The sequence below is a fragment of the Rhincodon typus genome, chromosome 2 (assembly GCF_021869965.1).
Source record: "Rhincodon typus isolate 14 chromosome 2, sRhiTyp1.1, whole genome shotgun sequence".
Classification (NCBI taxonomy): Eukaryota; Metazoa; Chordata; class Chondrichthyes; order Orectolobiformes; family Rhincodontidae; genus Rhincodon; species Rhincodon typus.
The window spans coordinates 2,897,672-2,911,679 of record NC_063333.1 but is presented as its reverse complement, the minus strand read 5'-3'; the positions used below and the strand labels follow the sequence as shown (position 1 = coordinate 2,911,679).

The following is a 14,008-nucleotide window of genomic DNA, read 5'->3' as shown; positions in this document are numbered from 1 at the left end:
GAGTATGTAATTTAAATTAAGAGGTGATGTGGTAGCATTATCAGGGAATGAGTTAAAGGCTTGAACGATAGCCAACCGTTTTCTCTACTGCAATAAATGTCTATTGTGTATTCACCTTTCCAACGATATGGCACTCGACTGTTCCGCCCATATTTCAGGACCTCAGCAGCATCAAGAGGACGGTGAAATTGCTGATCTGAGAAATAAAACTCACTGGGGCAATGTAGTGAGGTGTGCAGTACTTTTATGAAATGGAAATAAGAGCAATATTTGAAATGAGGAAACTTTCTTCTGCTGTTAACCCACCCTTTAACAATACAGAAACTGATGGAAATTGGGAAAGACACAGGAACCTGCTGAACATAAGAGACGACTCGGGATCTAACTGATGTTCTGAAAATAGTGAGGGTTTTCAAAAATTAATCAAGTTAATTTGGTCACTGGGCCGAGAAGAGGCACTTCAGTTAAATATTAGAAAGCCTGGGAACATAAGGAGTTCAACAGAGAGTCTACTAAAATAAAAATATGGAAAGTCTTCAATAAGGATAATGTAATGAGTTCAAAGAACCAATGAGGTGCATTGAAGGATATACAAGGTAGCAAAAACAAAGGAACTGCAAGACCATGATTCATTTATTGCACCTCAATGGTCCTGGTAATCCCATAATATTACGATCATGGAGTTGTTGACTAATCATAGCAATCAGTCTTCATCACTTAGCTCATAAATCCAGGTCCAAGGTGAAGACCCCTGCCCTCACTCCCCAGCCATGTGGGGACATTGAGGAACGACAGACCCAAAGTCACCTGCCCTCCCTCTTATCAAATCACTTGTAACGTGCCCCTCAACACTGTTTCCTAAATAGTAGGAGAGACAGACTGAAATTGTTAGCTGAAACCTGAGTCTTCACAGATAGCTGTAAATTAGCTGTATGCTGTCAGGGAGCTTCACTGCGTCCATCAGCAGGGGCAGCAACATACTGAGCATCAGCTGTCAGCATCATCCTAGGAATAAGAACTTCTATTAGACATTAGTGACAGACAATTAAACTTCAACAGAATTCAGTGATTCACAAAGGATCATGTTGGATGATGTTTTTCTTACCATATTCAATCTAATCCCATCTCCTCTAGACTCCTGATAGAGCAACTCTCCTACTGACCCAGGGAAGTTCCTCCAATTAACAAAGCCACAGACACCAATTACACTGTTCATACAGCATGTCTTCCATTGCTAGCAGGTCACTTCAATATGATTATCAAGATGTTCTCCATAATCTATGTCCTGAACAGCAGAGGAGGCCAGTCAGTCACTCATTTCACTATTCACAGCAGATGAAATCCTAACTCACCTATGGCACCTGACCAAACTGAGCAAGAATCAGTGCTTTAGTATCAATGACGAGTGTAGGAATACGTCAGAGTAGGTGTTATATCTAGCTCCCCTGGGACTACCAACATTGAACATTTCCCTTCTGTTCAAAGCACTAAATAAAACATTTCAAACCTGCATACCTGGGACTAGAGCAATTTTAATGATGTAACAGTACCTATATCATCTTCAAACTGAAACAGACATTTTGAAGGGAAAAATCAGAAAGCACTTTCTCAAAAACAAAACAGTGAAAAAAACTCTGATCTTCCACCATCCAAAGGTCTGGTCTTGTTGTGACAATTGAAATTTTCAATACCGATCAGGTTAGAGGCTGGGAATTCTGCAGTGAGCAACTAACCTCCCTACTCTTTAAAGTCTGTTACCATCTATAAAGGCACAAGTCACCAGTGTTCTGGAATTTTCTTCACTTGCACAAACATATGCAGCTCCAATGACAGTAACCACCATTCAGGCCACCACTCGATTGGCACCCCATTTGCCACCTTCAACATAAAGGCAGGGAAGTGCAGTTGAGGCATTATCAAATCGCACTGAATGGCAGCGCAGACGCAACAGGCCAAATGGTCTCCTTCTATATCTTACGGCCTTTGACCCAGTGATACTGAAACAGCAGTGATATATTTCTAAGTCAGGATGGTGAATAACTTGGAGGGGAACTTGCAGGTGGTGGTCATCCCATGGCCTTCCCATTATGCGGCACATACGGCAAAACTTTAGAAACTCTGCAGCACCTAGGTCAAAGCAGTCTGCTTGATCAACACTCCACTTTTACCATAAGCATCCACTCACTTTAACATCAGATGAACAGGGTGACAGTAATTACCTTCTATAGGTGCAGCAACTCACCAACATTTCTTTGGTTGTGCCTTAGCGATCACCACCCACCATCACCAGCAATGGTCATATCCTCCAGAGAATTCACTTTAGAAATTCCTGGCTCGGAACATCTTAAAGTGCTTTATTAACAATGAAGGATATTTGATATTTGCCAGTGTCACTGTTCTAACATGGGCAACCGCAGGAACCAATTTGCACACAACAACATCCGACAATAAGCAGTGACCAGATAATCTAGTCGAGTGACACTGGTTGAAGAATAAATATTATCCAGGGCACCAGGGGGAACTCACCCACTTTTCTTAAATGTTCCACAGATCTTTTATGTCCATCTGACAGGGCAAAAGAAGTCTCAGTTTAGCTTCTCATCCAAATAGTGAGAAGACACTACTCAGTCTCATCTCAGAACAGTAACAAACTTGAAATAAACTACTCCTTTCCCCTTCATCTATCAGGACACTTTTTTTTTTAATTTGAGTGTGGGATTATTTTGATGCCCTGTTCAATTGTAAGTCACTCTGGAGACACACTTCATTTGAAGGTTCCCTCCTCAATCTACAATAACAGCATAGGGCTCAAACAGGAGGCTGGAAGAACACACCGAGCCAGGCAGCATCTGGAGGAAAACAGCAGTCAACGTTTCAGGTATTATCCCTTCTTCAGGACTGCCAGGCTTGCTGTGTTCTTCCAGCCTCCTGTCTGACTACCTTTGATTCGAGCATCTGCAGTTTTTTTTTGTCTACTGCCTAGGGCTCACTTGAGTGACACCAGGTTTCCATCTAACCAAGTGCAAATTCACCATGTCTTAGTTCCCACCCGAGTGTCTGCATCAATGCAAGAAAATGGATGTGCAATCATTTAGTGCTTACTGTTTGCTAATTTAAGTTGTCCGTGGCTGTACAATTGGCAAGATTGGGGCGACACGGTGGTTCAGTGGTTAGCACTGCTACCTCAGTGCCAGGGACCCAGGTTCAATTCCAGCCTCGGGCAACTGTCTGCGTGGACTTTGCACATTCTCCCCGTGTCTGCATGGGTTTCCTCCGGGTGCTACGGTTTCCTCCTATGTCCAAAGATGTGCAGGTTAGGCAGATTGGCCATGCTAAATTGCTCATTGTGTCCAGGGATATGCAGGTTAGGTGGGTTAGCCATGGGAATAACAGGGTTACAGGGACAGAGTAGCTAGGTGAATCTGGTTGGGATGCTCTTTGGAGAGTTGGTGGGCTGAATGGCCTGTTTCCCCACTGTAGGGATTCTGTGAACTAGAGGGGTGCTTCCCAGACAGGGAGTTGGCAGGGTTTATGGCTGGTTCTCCAGTGTCCTCCTATTTTGAAGGATGTTGGAAATAGTTAATGTAAAGACCACACTTATTGCTCCCAGTACAAGTTTTTGGCACAGCGCACTACTGGCTCCTTGTTCCAATCACTGTGTTTCAACTAAGAGGTGTTTCTCAATGCAGCAGATTGCAGGCCACACATTCCCGCTGCCTCAGTCACTCGTTATGGAAACAGTTGAAAAACAAACTCCGGAGCCCACTCCACTGCCGTGTTGACCACAGCCAAAGCAGCTGCTCCCAGGGTTGCCGTCAGTCCCCACACTGCCACCTTGACCAGTTGGTTGGCCCCCACTGGAAGAGCTGCTGCGTCAGCATCAGCAGGGGGCAGGCGAGGCTTCTCCTTGAACTGTTCACGGAGCACAGCATCAGGACGCTGCCGAGATGTAGCCACCTGGAAGTCCTGGAAGGTGCTGATGGCAATGCTGCAGAGGCAGAAGGGAAACAGTTAACACAAAGTGACCAGTGACAGGAACAACTAGATTTAGATCACAGGTAATGGGGTCTTCAAACAGACATTTACTTGAAAGATACCAAGGACGAGGATCTTACAGTTATATGGACAGACTAGACGTGCTGGCATTGATTTTCATTGAACAGAGAAGGATGAGGGGAGATTTAACAGTAAATATGGAGAAATTGCTTCAAGTGGCAGTGAGTGAAGTTAACCAGAGCACCCAAAATAATTTGCAAAAGAGAGATGGGAAGAATATTTGTTCTTGTGGGAGAAGCTGAACTGACACACAGTCACTGTTTGAAAACAAGGGTTTGTCCATTTGAAACAGAGATAAGGAGAACATCTTTCTCATGGAGGATTGACAACCGTTGAAACAATCTCCAAAAGACCGAGGAAGCACACTACTCGAAAGAAACAGAAAATTGGAGCAAGAGTGGGCCATTCTGCCCTTCGAGCCTGCTCCACCATTCTACATGGTCATGGCTGATCATCCAACCCAGTTCTCTGTTGCTGTTTTCTCCCCATTTCCTTTGATCACTTTACTCCTCAGAACTATTTCTAACTCCTTCTTGAAAACATTCAATGTTTCGGCCTCAACTGTTTTTTGTCACCAAGACTTCCCCAGGCTCACCCTTCTTTAGGTGAAGAAATTTCTTCTCATTTCAGTCCAAAACAGTCTTGTGTAAGGAAGAGGTAGATAAGACTCTTAATAAGCAACAGGTTGACCAGCATATGGAGCAATCATTTTAGCCACGATCCTATTGAATGGTTGAACGGGCTTCAGGGGCGAGTGGTCTATTTACACTCCTAATTGGTATATAACAGGAATTTGTTTTTTCAACTCAGTAAATGATGTCTATATAGAATGCATCGCCTGAAAGAGTGGTGAAACGAGACTCTTTAGCAACTTTAAAAATAAAGAGAATGAGATAAACACCTGATAAAGGAAATACAATCAGACTTTTGGAGAAGGCATGCAGTGTGCAACTGACTGGTTAGCTCTTTCACAAAGCCAGTACAGCCACAATGGACTGAATGGCCTCCTTTTGCACTTTATTATGCTATGATTCAGGCTCCCGAGTCCTATTTTCAACAGCTCAGTATTTGGTTCATGAAATTGTCAGAAATTTTGATGCAATAAAATGTGCTGCAACCAGAAGTCTTTTGGTACCTGAATGTGATAGCATGTTTATACCTGCATTCCACGTGACAGAATATCAATACTGCACTTATCCTGACTACAGTGACGAGGACACTGGGGTGAAAATAGGCAACCTAGCCAGCTGCAACTCCTTTCTCTGGTACATTATTGATACTTGTCGCATTTTGAATACCTTTCCTCTATTCTCTTTCATGATATAAAAATCTTAAATTTTCAACTTTCAGTTACCTTGCCCAAATTTTTTTTTTCTTTATTCATTCATGGTGAGGCAGCATTTGTTGTCCATCCATAATTGCCCAGAGGGCAGTTCAGAGTCAACCACATTGCTGTGGATCTGGAGTCACATGTAGGCCAGACCAGGTAAGGATGGCAGTTTCCTTCCCTAAAGGACATTAGTGACCCAGATGACCATAAGACCACAAGGCATAGGAGCAGAAATGAGGCCATTTGGCTCATTGAGTCTGTTCCACCATTCAATCATGGCTGATAAGTTCCTCAACTCCATTCTCCTACTTTCTCCCCGTAACCCTTAATCCCCTTGACAATCAAGAACCTCTCGGTCTTAAATGTACTCAATGACCTGGTCTCCATAGCTTGCTGTGGCAGCGAATTCCGTAGATTCACCACTCTCTGGCTGAAGAAGTTTCTCCTTATCTCCGTTCTAAAAGGTCTTCCCTTTACTCTAAGGCTGTGCCCTTGGGTCCTAGTCTCTCCTATCAATGGAAGCAGCTTCCCAACATCCACTCTGTCCAGGCCATTCAGTATTCTGTAAGTTTCAATTCGATCCCCCGTCATCCTTCTAAACTCCATTGAGCATAGTCTCAGAGTCCCACCATTCTCGTGAACTTCCTCTAAACCCGCTCCAGGGCCAGTACATAGTTCCTGAGATATGGGGCCCAAAACTGAACACAATACTCTAAATGTGGCTGACCAGAGCCTTATAAAGCCTTAGTACGTCCCTGCTTTATATTCAAGTCCTTTCAAAATAAATGCCAACATTGCATTTGCCTTCCTGACTACTGACTCACCTGCAAGTTTACCTTGAGAGAATCCTGGACTAGAACACGCAAGTCTCTTTGCACTTCAGACTTCTGAATTTTTTCCCCATTTAGAAAATAGTCCATGCTTTTATTCTTCTTACCAAAGTGCATGACCTCACACTTTCCCACGTTATACTCCATCTGACACTTCTTTGCCCACTCTCCTAACCTGTCCAAATCCTTCTGCAGCCTCCCCACCTCCTCAATACCACCTTCCCTCCACCTATCTATGTATCATCTGCAAACTTAGCCAGAATGCCCTCAGTTCCTTCATCTAGATCAGTAATGTATAAAGTGAAAAGTTGTGCTCCCAACACTGACCCTTGCGGAACACCACTTGTCACTGGCTGAGAAACACCCTTTTATCCCCACTCTCTGCTTTCTGCTAGACAGTCAATCTTCTATCCATGCTAGCACCTTGTCTTTAACACCATGGACCCTTATCTTATTCAGCAGCCTCCTGTGCGGCACCTTGTCAAAGGCCATCTTGAAGTCCAGGTAGATAACATTCATTGGCTCTCCTTGGTCTACCCTGCTCGTTACTTCCTCAAAGAATTCTAGCAGATTTGTCAGGCATGACCTTCCCTTGATGAAGCCATGCTGACTTTGCCCTACTTTACCATACACTTCCAAATATTCAGAAATCTCATCCTTTACAATGGACTCCAAATGGGTTTTACCGACAATCAACAATGGATTCACGGTCATCATTAGATTCTTAATTCCAGATATATATTGAATTTAAATTCCACCATCTGCCAATGCAAATATGCTTTCGATTAATTTAAAAATCGACAATTCTTTCACTGTCAGAGATAAGAGTCCTGGAATTCCTTCCCTAATGGCATTGCGTGCCTACTTGCAGCGTACGGATCACAGTGGTTCAGAAGATAGCTCACCACCACCTTCTCAAGGGCAACAAAGGATGGACAATAAATGCTGGCCAGCCAGCAATGCCAATGTCCCACAAGAGAATTAAAAAACCCCTCTGGCTCTACCTTCTTGAAGTAACATTCTACTTTTAGCTTCTCTGTGCAATGCTTATTATGTTTATGCATTTGATGGCCCAATCATCATATTGTCAAAACCAAGCTTCTGTTTTCTTTCTTCAGTGTTTTTACACTTGCAAACAGTCTTGGATGGTAAACTAAAATCTACTGGAAGAGAGGGTACAGCGGTAATGTCACTGAACCTGTAATCTAGAAGCCCAAGTTAATGTTCTGTGTATTTGGCTTCAAATCCCAACAGATGGTGAAATTTAAATTAATAAAAAAGGTAGCCAATGGCAACCATGCTGTCAGAGATAGCAAGAACTGCAGAAGAAGTCAGAGTCATTACCACGTGGACTCCCCAGTCCTGAAGGGTGTAAACCTGAAACATCAACTTTCCTGCTCCTCTGACGCTGCCTTGACCTGCTGTGTTCCTCCAGCTCCAAACGATATAGATTGCAAACATGCTGTTGATTGTCATAGAAACCCATCTAGTTTGCTAATGTCCTTGAAGGAATGAAACCTGCCACCCTTACCTGGTCTGGCTTACATGTGACTTCAGACCCGCAGTAATGTAGTCGACTCTTAAATGCTCACCAAGCAATTAAGAATGGCTAAAAATGCTGGTCTAGGCAGCAATGCCTACATCCCATTGCTCAGATGAGACAGAATAACAACACTGTATCTTTAACATTGTAAGAAGTCCCATGGCATTTCAAAGCAGCATTACCAAATAAAATTTGACACTGAGCCACAAAAGGAGATATTAGAAGAAGTTACTAAAAATTGTCAAAGATTTCAAGAAGGAGCTTAAAAGCACAAGAGCTTGAATTTGAGAGCTTAGGCCCTTTGATAGCTGTACAAAGGCCTCCAATGGTTGAGTGAAGGTGCACAAGTGATCAGGAAGAGGAGTGTAGAGATCTGAGCATTGTAGGGCTGGAGTAGGTTGAATGGATCGACTTTGGTTTCAGCAGATGAACTGAGCAGAGAAGATGAAGTTAGAGAGAAGAAAGGAAGTGGTTTTGATGATGAGGATGAAAAGATAATAGGAGCTCATCTCAGAGTCACGTAGTATGCCAGGCTTGTAAACAGTCTAACTCAGCCTCAATGATATGGTTCAGTTCCACAGCAGTTTGCAGTAATAGCCTTTAATTTGCAAATTTCTTGTAAAAAAGACTCATTGATAAATTTATAAAGAGTTACTAACAGAGACAAGGGGGAGAAACTTTGTATTTTTTTAAAATGATGATCAATATCTAAGTATGCAGAAGGCAGTGTATGACAAGAATGTTCAGAGACAAGATAGGATTTAATTGAGTCAATAGTAATACGGTAACTAGACAATAGGTTTCTGAATGATTAGTTGAAAATAATTAGAGAAGCTAATAAGTAGGAAGCATCAGGAAATAGATTTGGCTTGGGAGCTTAGAAGATCGAGACATGACTTTATTGAAACACAAGATTCTTAGGGGAATTGACAGGATAGATGCGGAGAGGAGTTTAGAAGCACAAGGGTGACGTCACTGAAACCTACAGAATACCGAGAAGCCTAGTAGGAGAGACTAAAACCCAAGGGCACAGCCTCAATGAAGGGACAACTCTTTACAATATAGACGAAGACTAATTTCTTCAGCCAGGGAGCAGTGAATCTGTGGAACTCATTGCTGCAGAAGGCTGTGGAGGCCAAGTCATGGAATGTATTGAAGACAGAGAGATACGTTCTTGATTAGTAAGGGAGACCAAGGGTTCAGGGAGAAGGCAGCAGAATCGGATTGAAAAACACATCAGCAAGGTCGAATAGCAAAGAAGACTTGATGGACTGAATGGTCTAATTCTGCTCCTATATCTTATGGGCTGTGGGAGAGTCTAGGACCAGAAGGCATACTCAGAATAAGGACTCACCCATTTAAGACAGAAATGAGGAGGATTTTGATTTTTCCTTTCAGGGTAGTGAATCTGTGGAATTCTTTAGCACAGACGGCTGTCAAGCCAAGGTCATTAAGAATGTTGAAGGCTGAGATAGATGATTTTTAATCAGTAAGTGAATCAAGGTCTATAGAACACAGGACATAGAACATTACAGCGCAGTACAAGCCCTTCGGCTCTCGATGTTGCGCCGACCTGTGAAACCAATCTGAAGCCCATCTAACCTAAACTATTCCATTATCATCCATATGTTTATCCAATGACCATTTAAATGCCCTTAAAGTGGGCGAGTCTACTACTTTTGCAGGCAGGGCATTCCACGCCCTTACTACTCTCCGAGTAAAGAACCTACCTCTGACATCTGTCCTATATCTATCACCCCTCAATTTAAAGCCATGTCCCCTCGTGCTAGCCATCACCATCCGAGGAAAAAGGCTCCCACTGTCCACCCTATCTAATCCTCTAATTATCTTGTACGTCTCTATCAAGTCACCTCTTAACCTTCTTCTCTCTAACGAAAACAGCCTCAAGTCCCTCAGCCTTTCCTCATAAGACCTTCCCTCCATACCAGGCAACATCCTGGTAAATCTCCTCTGCACCCTTTCCAATGCTTCCACATCCTTCCTATAATGCGGTGACCAGAACTGTACGCAATAATCCAAGTGCAGCCGCACCAGAGTTTTGTACAGCTGCAACATGACCTCATGGCTCTGAAACTCAATCCCTCTACCAATAAAACCTAACACACCGTACGCCTTCTTAACAACGTTATCAACCTGGGTGGCAACTTTCAGTGATCTATGCACATGGACACCTGAAGCTGAAGATTATCAGATCAGCCATGATCTCATTGAAAGACAGAACAAACTTGATGAGCTAAATGGCCTACTTCTGCTCCTACATCTTATGATCAATTTAAAGTAAGTGGTAGAAGGATTAGATGGGATCATTTACTGAGGGAGGTATTTTTTTTCCACCTAGAACATTGTCAGGCTTGAAACTCTGCCTGAAAGAGTGGAACAGGCAGAAACCATCACCACATTTTTAAAAGAAAAATTACATTTGTACTTGTGGTATCATAACCTATTGGACCAACAGCATTCCAATCTTGCTATAGTTTTCTCTCATTGGACCCTTTGAATTTGCATATCAATCCAAAAGCAAACAGCAAGAAGCCAATTCAATTTTTTTTGTGCAAGAGTAAAGGATTACACTGTTAGTAAGCAAGCACTTTTACAAAATTTAGAAAGTAAAAAGATCACATGCACTTCATGTAAAAATATACGAGCAGGGTAATGGTATCCGGAGATGTTGCAGACATGTTACATTACAGACAGAATACCTTGTCCGGATATTAACACTACCTCTCTCTCCAGATACTGAGCTGTATCTAGCAAATCTGCCATTTATAATCATAATTCAGCTGGCTTCAGTTACTGGAAATTCATTGTGATGGAGCAGTTTGCTTTCACAGCAGGTAGAGGGTAAGGTTTCAGCTTCCTGTGTGATGGAGAGTAGTGACTTTGGCTATTGAGCAACATCAATGAGAATAAGGTTAGATCGATAAAATTCCAGGTCAAATTACACAAACTGGCAAAATTAAGGCATCCTTCTTCTTTACATTTAGCAAAATACATTAAGGGGAATATAACTACATCATCAACTTACAAACAATGACAGTTCAATGGCTTAGCAACAAAAGATGGCTGACAAGGACAATGTTATCTCAGCAGCAGTTCAGGTCTGAAGGAATCCTGACTGGGCTCATTTCAAAACTCACTCCTACAATGACACCCATCAATAAATCAATGCTAGGACTCACTATTACAATGATTCCTACCAATAGATCAATGCTGGAACTCACTCCTAAACTGATGCCCATCAATAGACAAATGGAAGGGCTCACTCCAGCACTGATCCCAAAAGATCGATGCATAAACTCACTACTAAACTGATGCCCAAAGATCAAAGCCAGGCCTCACTAAAACATTGATTCTAAGCATCATTACCACAGTAATATTTCTGATCCCAGTCTTTAAGTACTGCATTGCTTACTCAATTAATCTTTCAGAAGTAGGCGCTGGGGCATTACAGCATGGCAACAGACCAGATTTAGGGAGGGTGAAAGCTGAGAGGGTGTGAGGGAATAAATAAAAAGTGCCAGGTTTTCTACTTCTGGTCATTGTCTATAGATACACATGAATACACATATGAATTAGGAGGATCCAATCAGGAGGTGGTAGAGATGTCAATGAGAGGAATTCTGGGAGATGACACTGCAGTCACCGCGACTGGGGAGAGGATTGTGAAAGGACATCCTCACTGACCGAAGCAAGGAAGAGCATCCAATCAGAAGGTGGCAGAGACGTCACCAAGAGGAATTCTGGGAGATGGCACTATAGTCACTGTGACCAGTCTGAATATCTTGGAGGAACTGGCGTCAAGGAGTGGTAGCTTAACATTCCTGGTTATCGTTGTTTTAGACGGGACAGAAAAGGAAACAAAAGGGATGGGGAAATTGCACTGCTGATTAGGGATCACATGACAGCTGTATTGAGGGAGGATACATTGGAGTGAGGCATTGTGGGGGAAGCTCAGGAATAGGAAGGGTGAAATCGCAATGTTGGGAGTTTTCTATAGACCTCTCAACAGCCCACGGGAGACAAAGGCAGATACGTAGTCAGGTACTGGAAAAGTATGAAAAGAGCAGGGTAGTTGTGGTGGGTGACTTCAACTTTCCTCTTATTGACTGGAATCCCTTCGAGCCAGGGCTCTAAGGCTTTTCAGAATGGAGACCGGTAACTAGTGGTGATGGAGAGCAATTAGTTAGTTGTGTCCAGGAGGGCTTTTAGAGGCAGTATGTTGACAATCTAACCAGAGAGGAGGCCGTATTAGACTTGGTCCTAGGGAATGAGCCAGGACAGGTGATTGGTGTTTCAGTTGGAGAGTATTTCGGGTTTAGTGACCATAACTCCATAAGCTTTTGAGTAGTCATGGAAAAGGACACAAGTTGCCCTCAGGTAAGGGTGCTTAATTGGGCAACAGCCAATTACACAGAAATTAGACAGGAACTGGAGAACGTGGATTAGAAGCAGTTATTTGAGGGCAAATCTATCTCTGGCATGTGGGAGGCTTTTAAAGAGCAATTGACTAAAGTCCAGGACATACATGTCCATGCAAAACTAAAGGATAGGAATGGCAGGATTCAGTAAGCATGGATGACAAGGGAAATTGTAAGGTTAGTAAAAAGAAAAAGGGAAGCGTACAACAAGTCTAGGCAGCTACAAACAGACGAAGCCCTGGAGGAGTACAGAGAAATTAGGAAGGAACTTGAATGCAGAATTAGGAAGGCAAAAAGGGGCCATGAAACGTCTTTAGCAAATAGGGTCAAGGTGAATCCCAAGGCTTTTTATGCATATGTTAGGAGAAAGAGGGTAGCAAGGGAAAGAGTAGGATGAAGGAGAGAAGTTATACGTAGAGCCACAGGAAGTGGGGGAGATCCTGAATGAGTACTTTGTATCGGTTTTCACCAAGGAGAAGGACATGACTAATGTTGAGGTCAGGGATGAGTGTGTGAATACTCGAGAGAATGTCAACATATTGAAAGAGGAAATTTTGGGAATCCTAAATTGTATTAAGATAGACAAGTCCCCAGGACCAGATGGTATCTAGCCCAGGTTACACAGAGAGGCAAGAGAGGAAATAGCTGGGGCATTGACAGATATCGTCACATCCTCGTTGACGACAGGTGAAGTTCCAGAGAACTGGAGATTAGCAAATGTTGTTCCCTTGTTTAAGTAAGAATGCAGGAAACTATAGGCCAGTGAGATTGATGTCTGTGGTGGGGAAGCTCTTGGAGAAGATACTGAGGGACAAGATATATGCGCATTTGGAGGAAAATGGACTAGATAGTGAAAGGCAGCATGGTTTTGTCTGGGAAGGTCATATCTCACCAACCTGGTTAAATGTTTTGAAGAGGTAGCGAGGACAATTGATGAGGGAAAGGCTGTGGATGTAGTTTATATGGACTTTAGTAAGGCATTTGATAAAGTCCCACATGGCAGGTTGGTACAAAAACTAAAATCTCAAGAGATTTGGGGTGGGCTGGCTAGATGGATAGAAAACTGGCTTGGTCATAGAATACAGAGGGTAGTGGTGGAAGGATGTTTTTCAGAATGGAGACCAATCACTAGAGGTGTTCCACAGGGGTCAGTCTGAGGTCGTTTGTTGTGTGTTGTATATATAAGTGATCTAGAGGAAAATGCGGGTGGTCTGATAAGCAAGTTTGCTGATGACATGAAGATTGGTGGAGTTGCTGATAGTGCCAACGATTGTGAAAGTATACAACAGGATTTAGATAGATTGGCAACTTAGAAATGACAGATTGAGTTTAATCCAAACAAATGTGAACGGATGCATTTTGGAGGATCAAATTTAGGTGCAAATTATATTGTAAATGGCAGAACCCTTAGGAATACTAACATTCAGACAGATCTGGGCATGCAGGTCCACAGTTCCCTGAAAGTGGTAACACAGGTAGCCAAGGTGATTAAGAAGACATATGGCATGCTTGCCTTCATCGCCTGGGGCATGGAGTACAAGAGTTGGCAAAACATGTTGCAGCCAAATAAAACCCTTGTTAGACCGCATTTGGCATATTGTGTGCAGTTTTGGTCACCACAGTACCAGAAGGATGTGGAAGCATTGCAGAGAGTTCACAGTAGGTTCACCAGGATGTTGCCTGGTCTCCAGGGCATTGACTATAAGGAAAGATTAAAAAGACTAGGATTGTTTTCACTGGAAAGACAGTAGCTGAGAAGAGACCTGATAGAGGTCTACAAAATTATGAGAGGCATAGATAGGGTGGATAG

At 42.9% G+C, this 14,008-nt stretch overlaps 1 protein-coding gene across 1 annotated transcript in view; it reads right to left on the bottom strand.

Moving 5' to 3' along the window:
- Positions 1 to 3,397: 3,397 nt before the first annotated feature.
- zgc:63863 (uncharacterized protein LOC393372 homolog) overlaps positions 3,398 to 14,008 on the bottom strand; it is a 40,167-nt gene continuing 29,556 nt past the window's right edge. Inside the window, exon 8 of the mRNA XM_020516416.2 lies at positions 3,398 to 3,988. Within this exon, the coding sequence (XP_020372005.2) occupies positions 3,730 to 3,988 (259 nt within the window). The 3' untranslated portion in view covers positions 3,398 to 3,729. The remainder of the gene's footprint in view (positions 3,989 to 14,008) is intronic.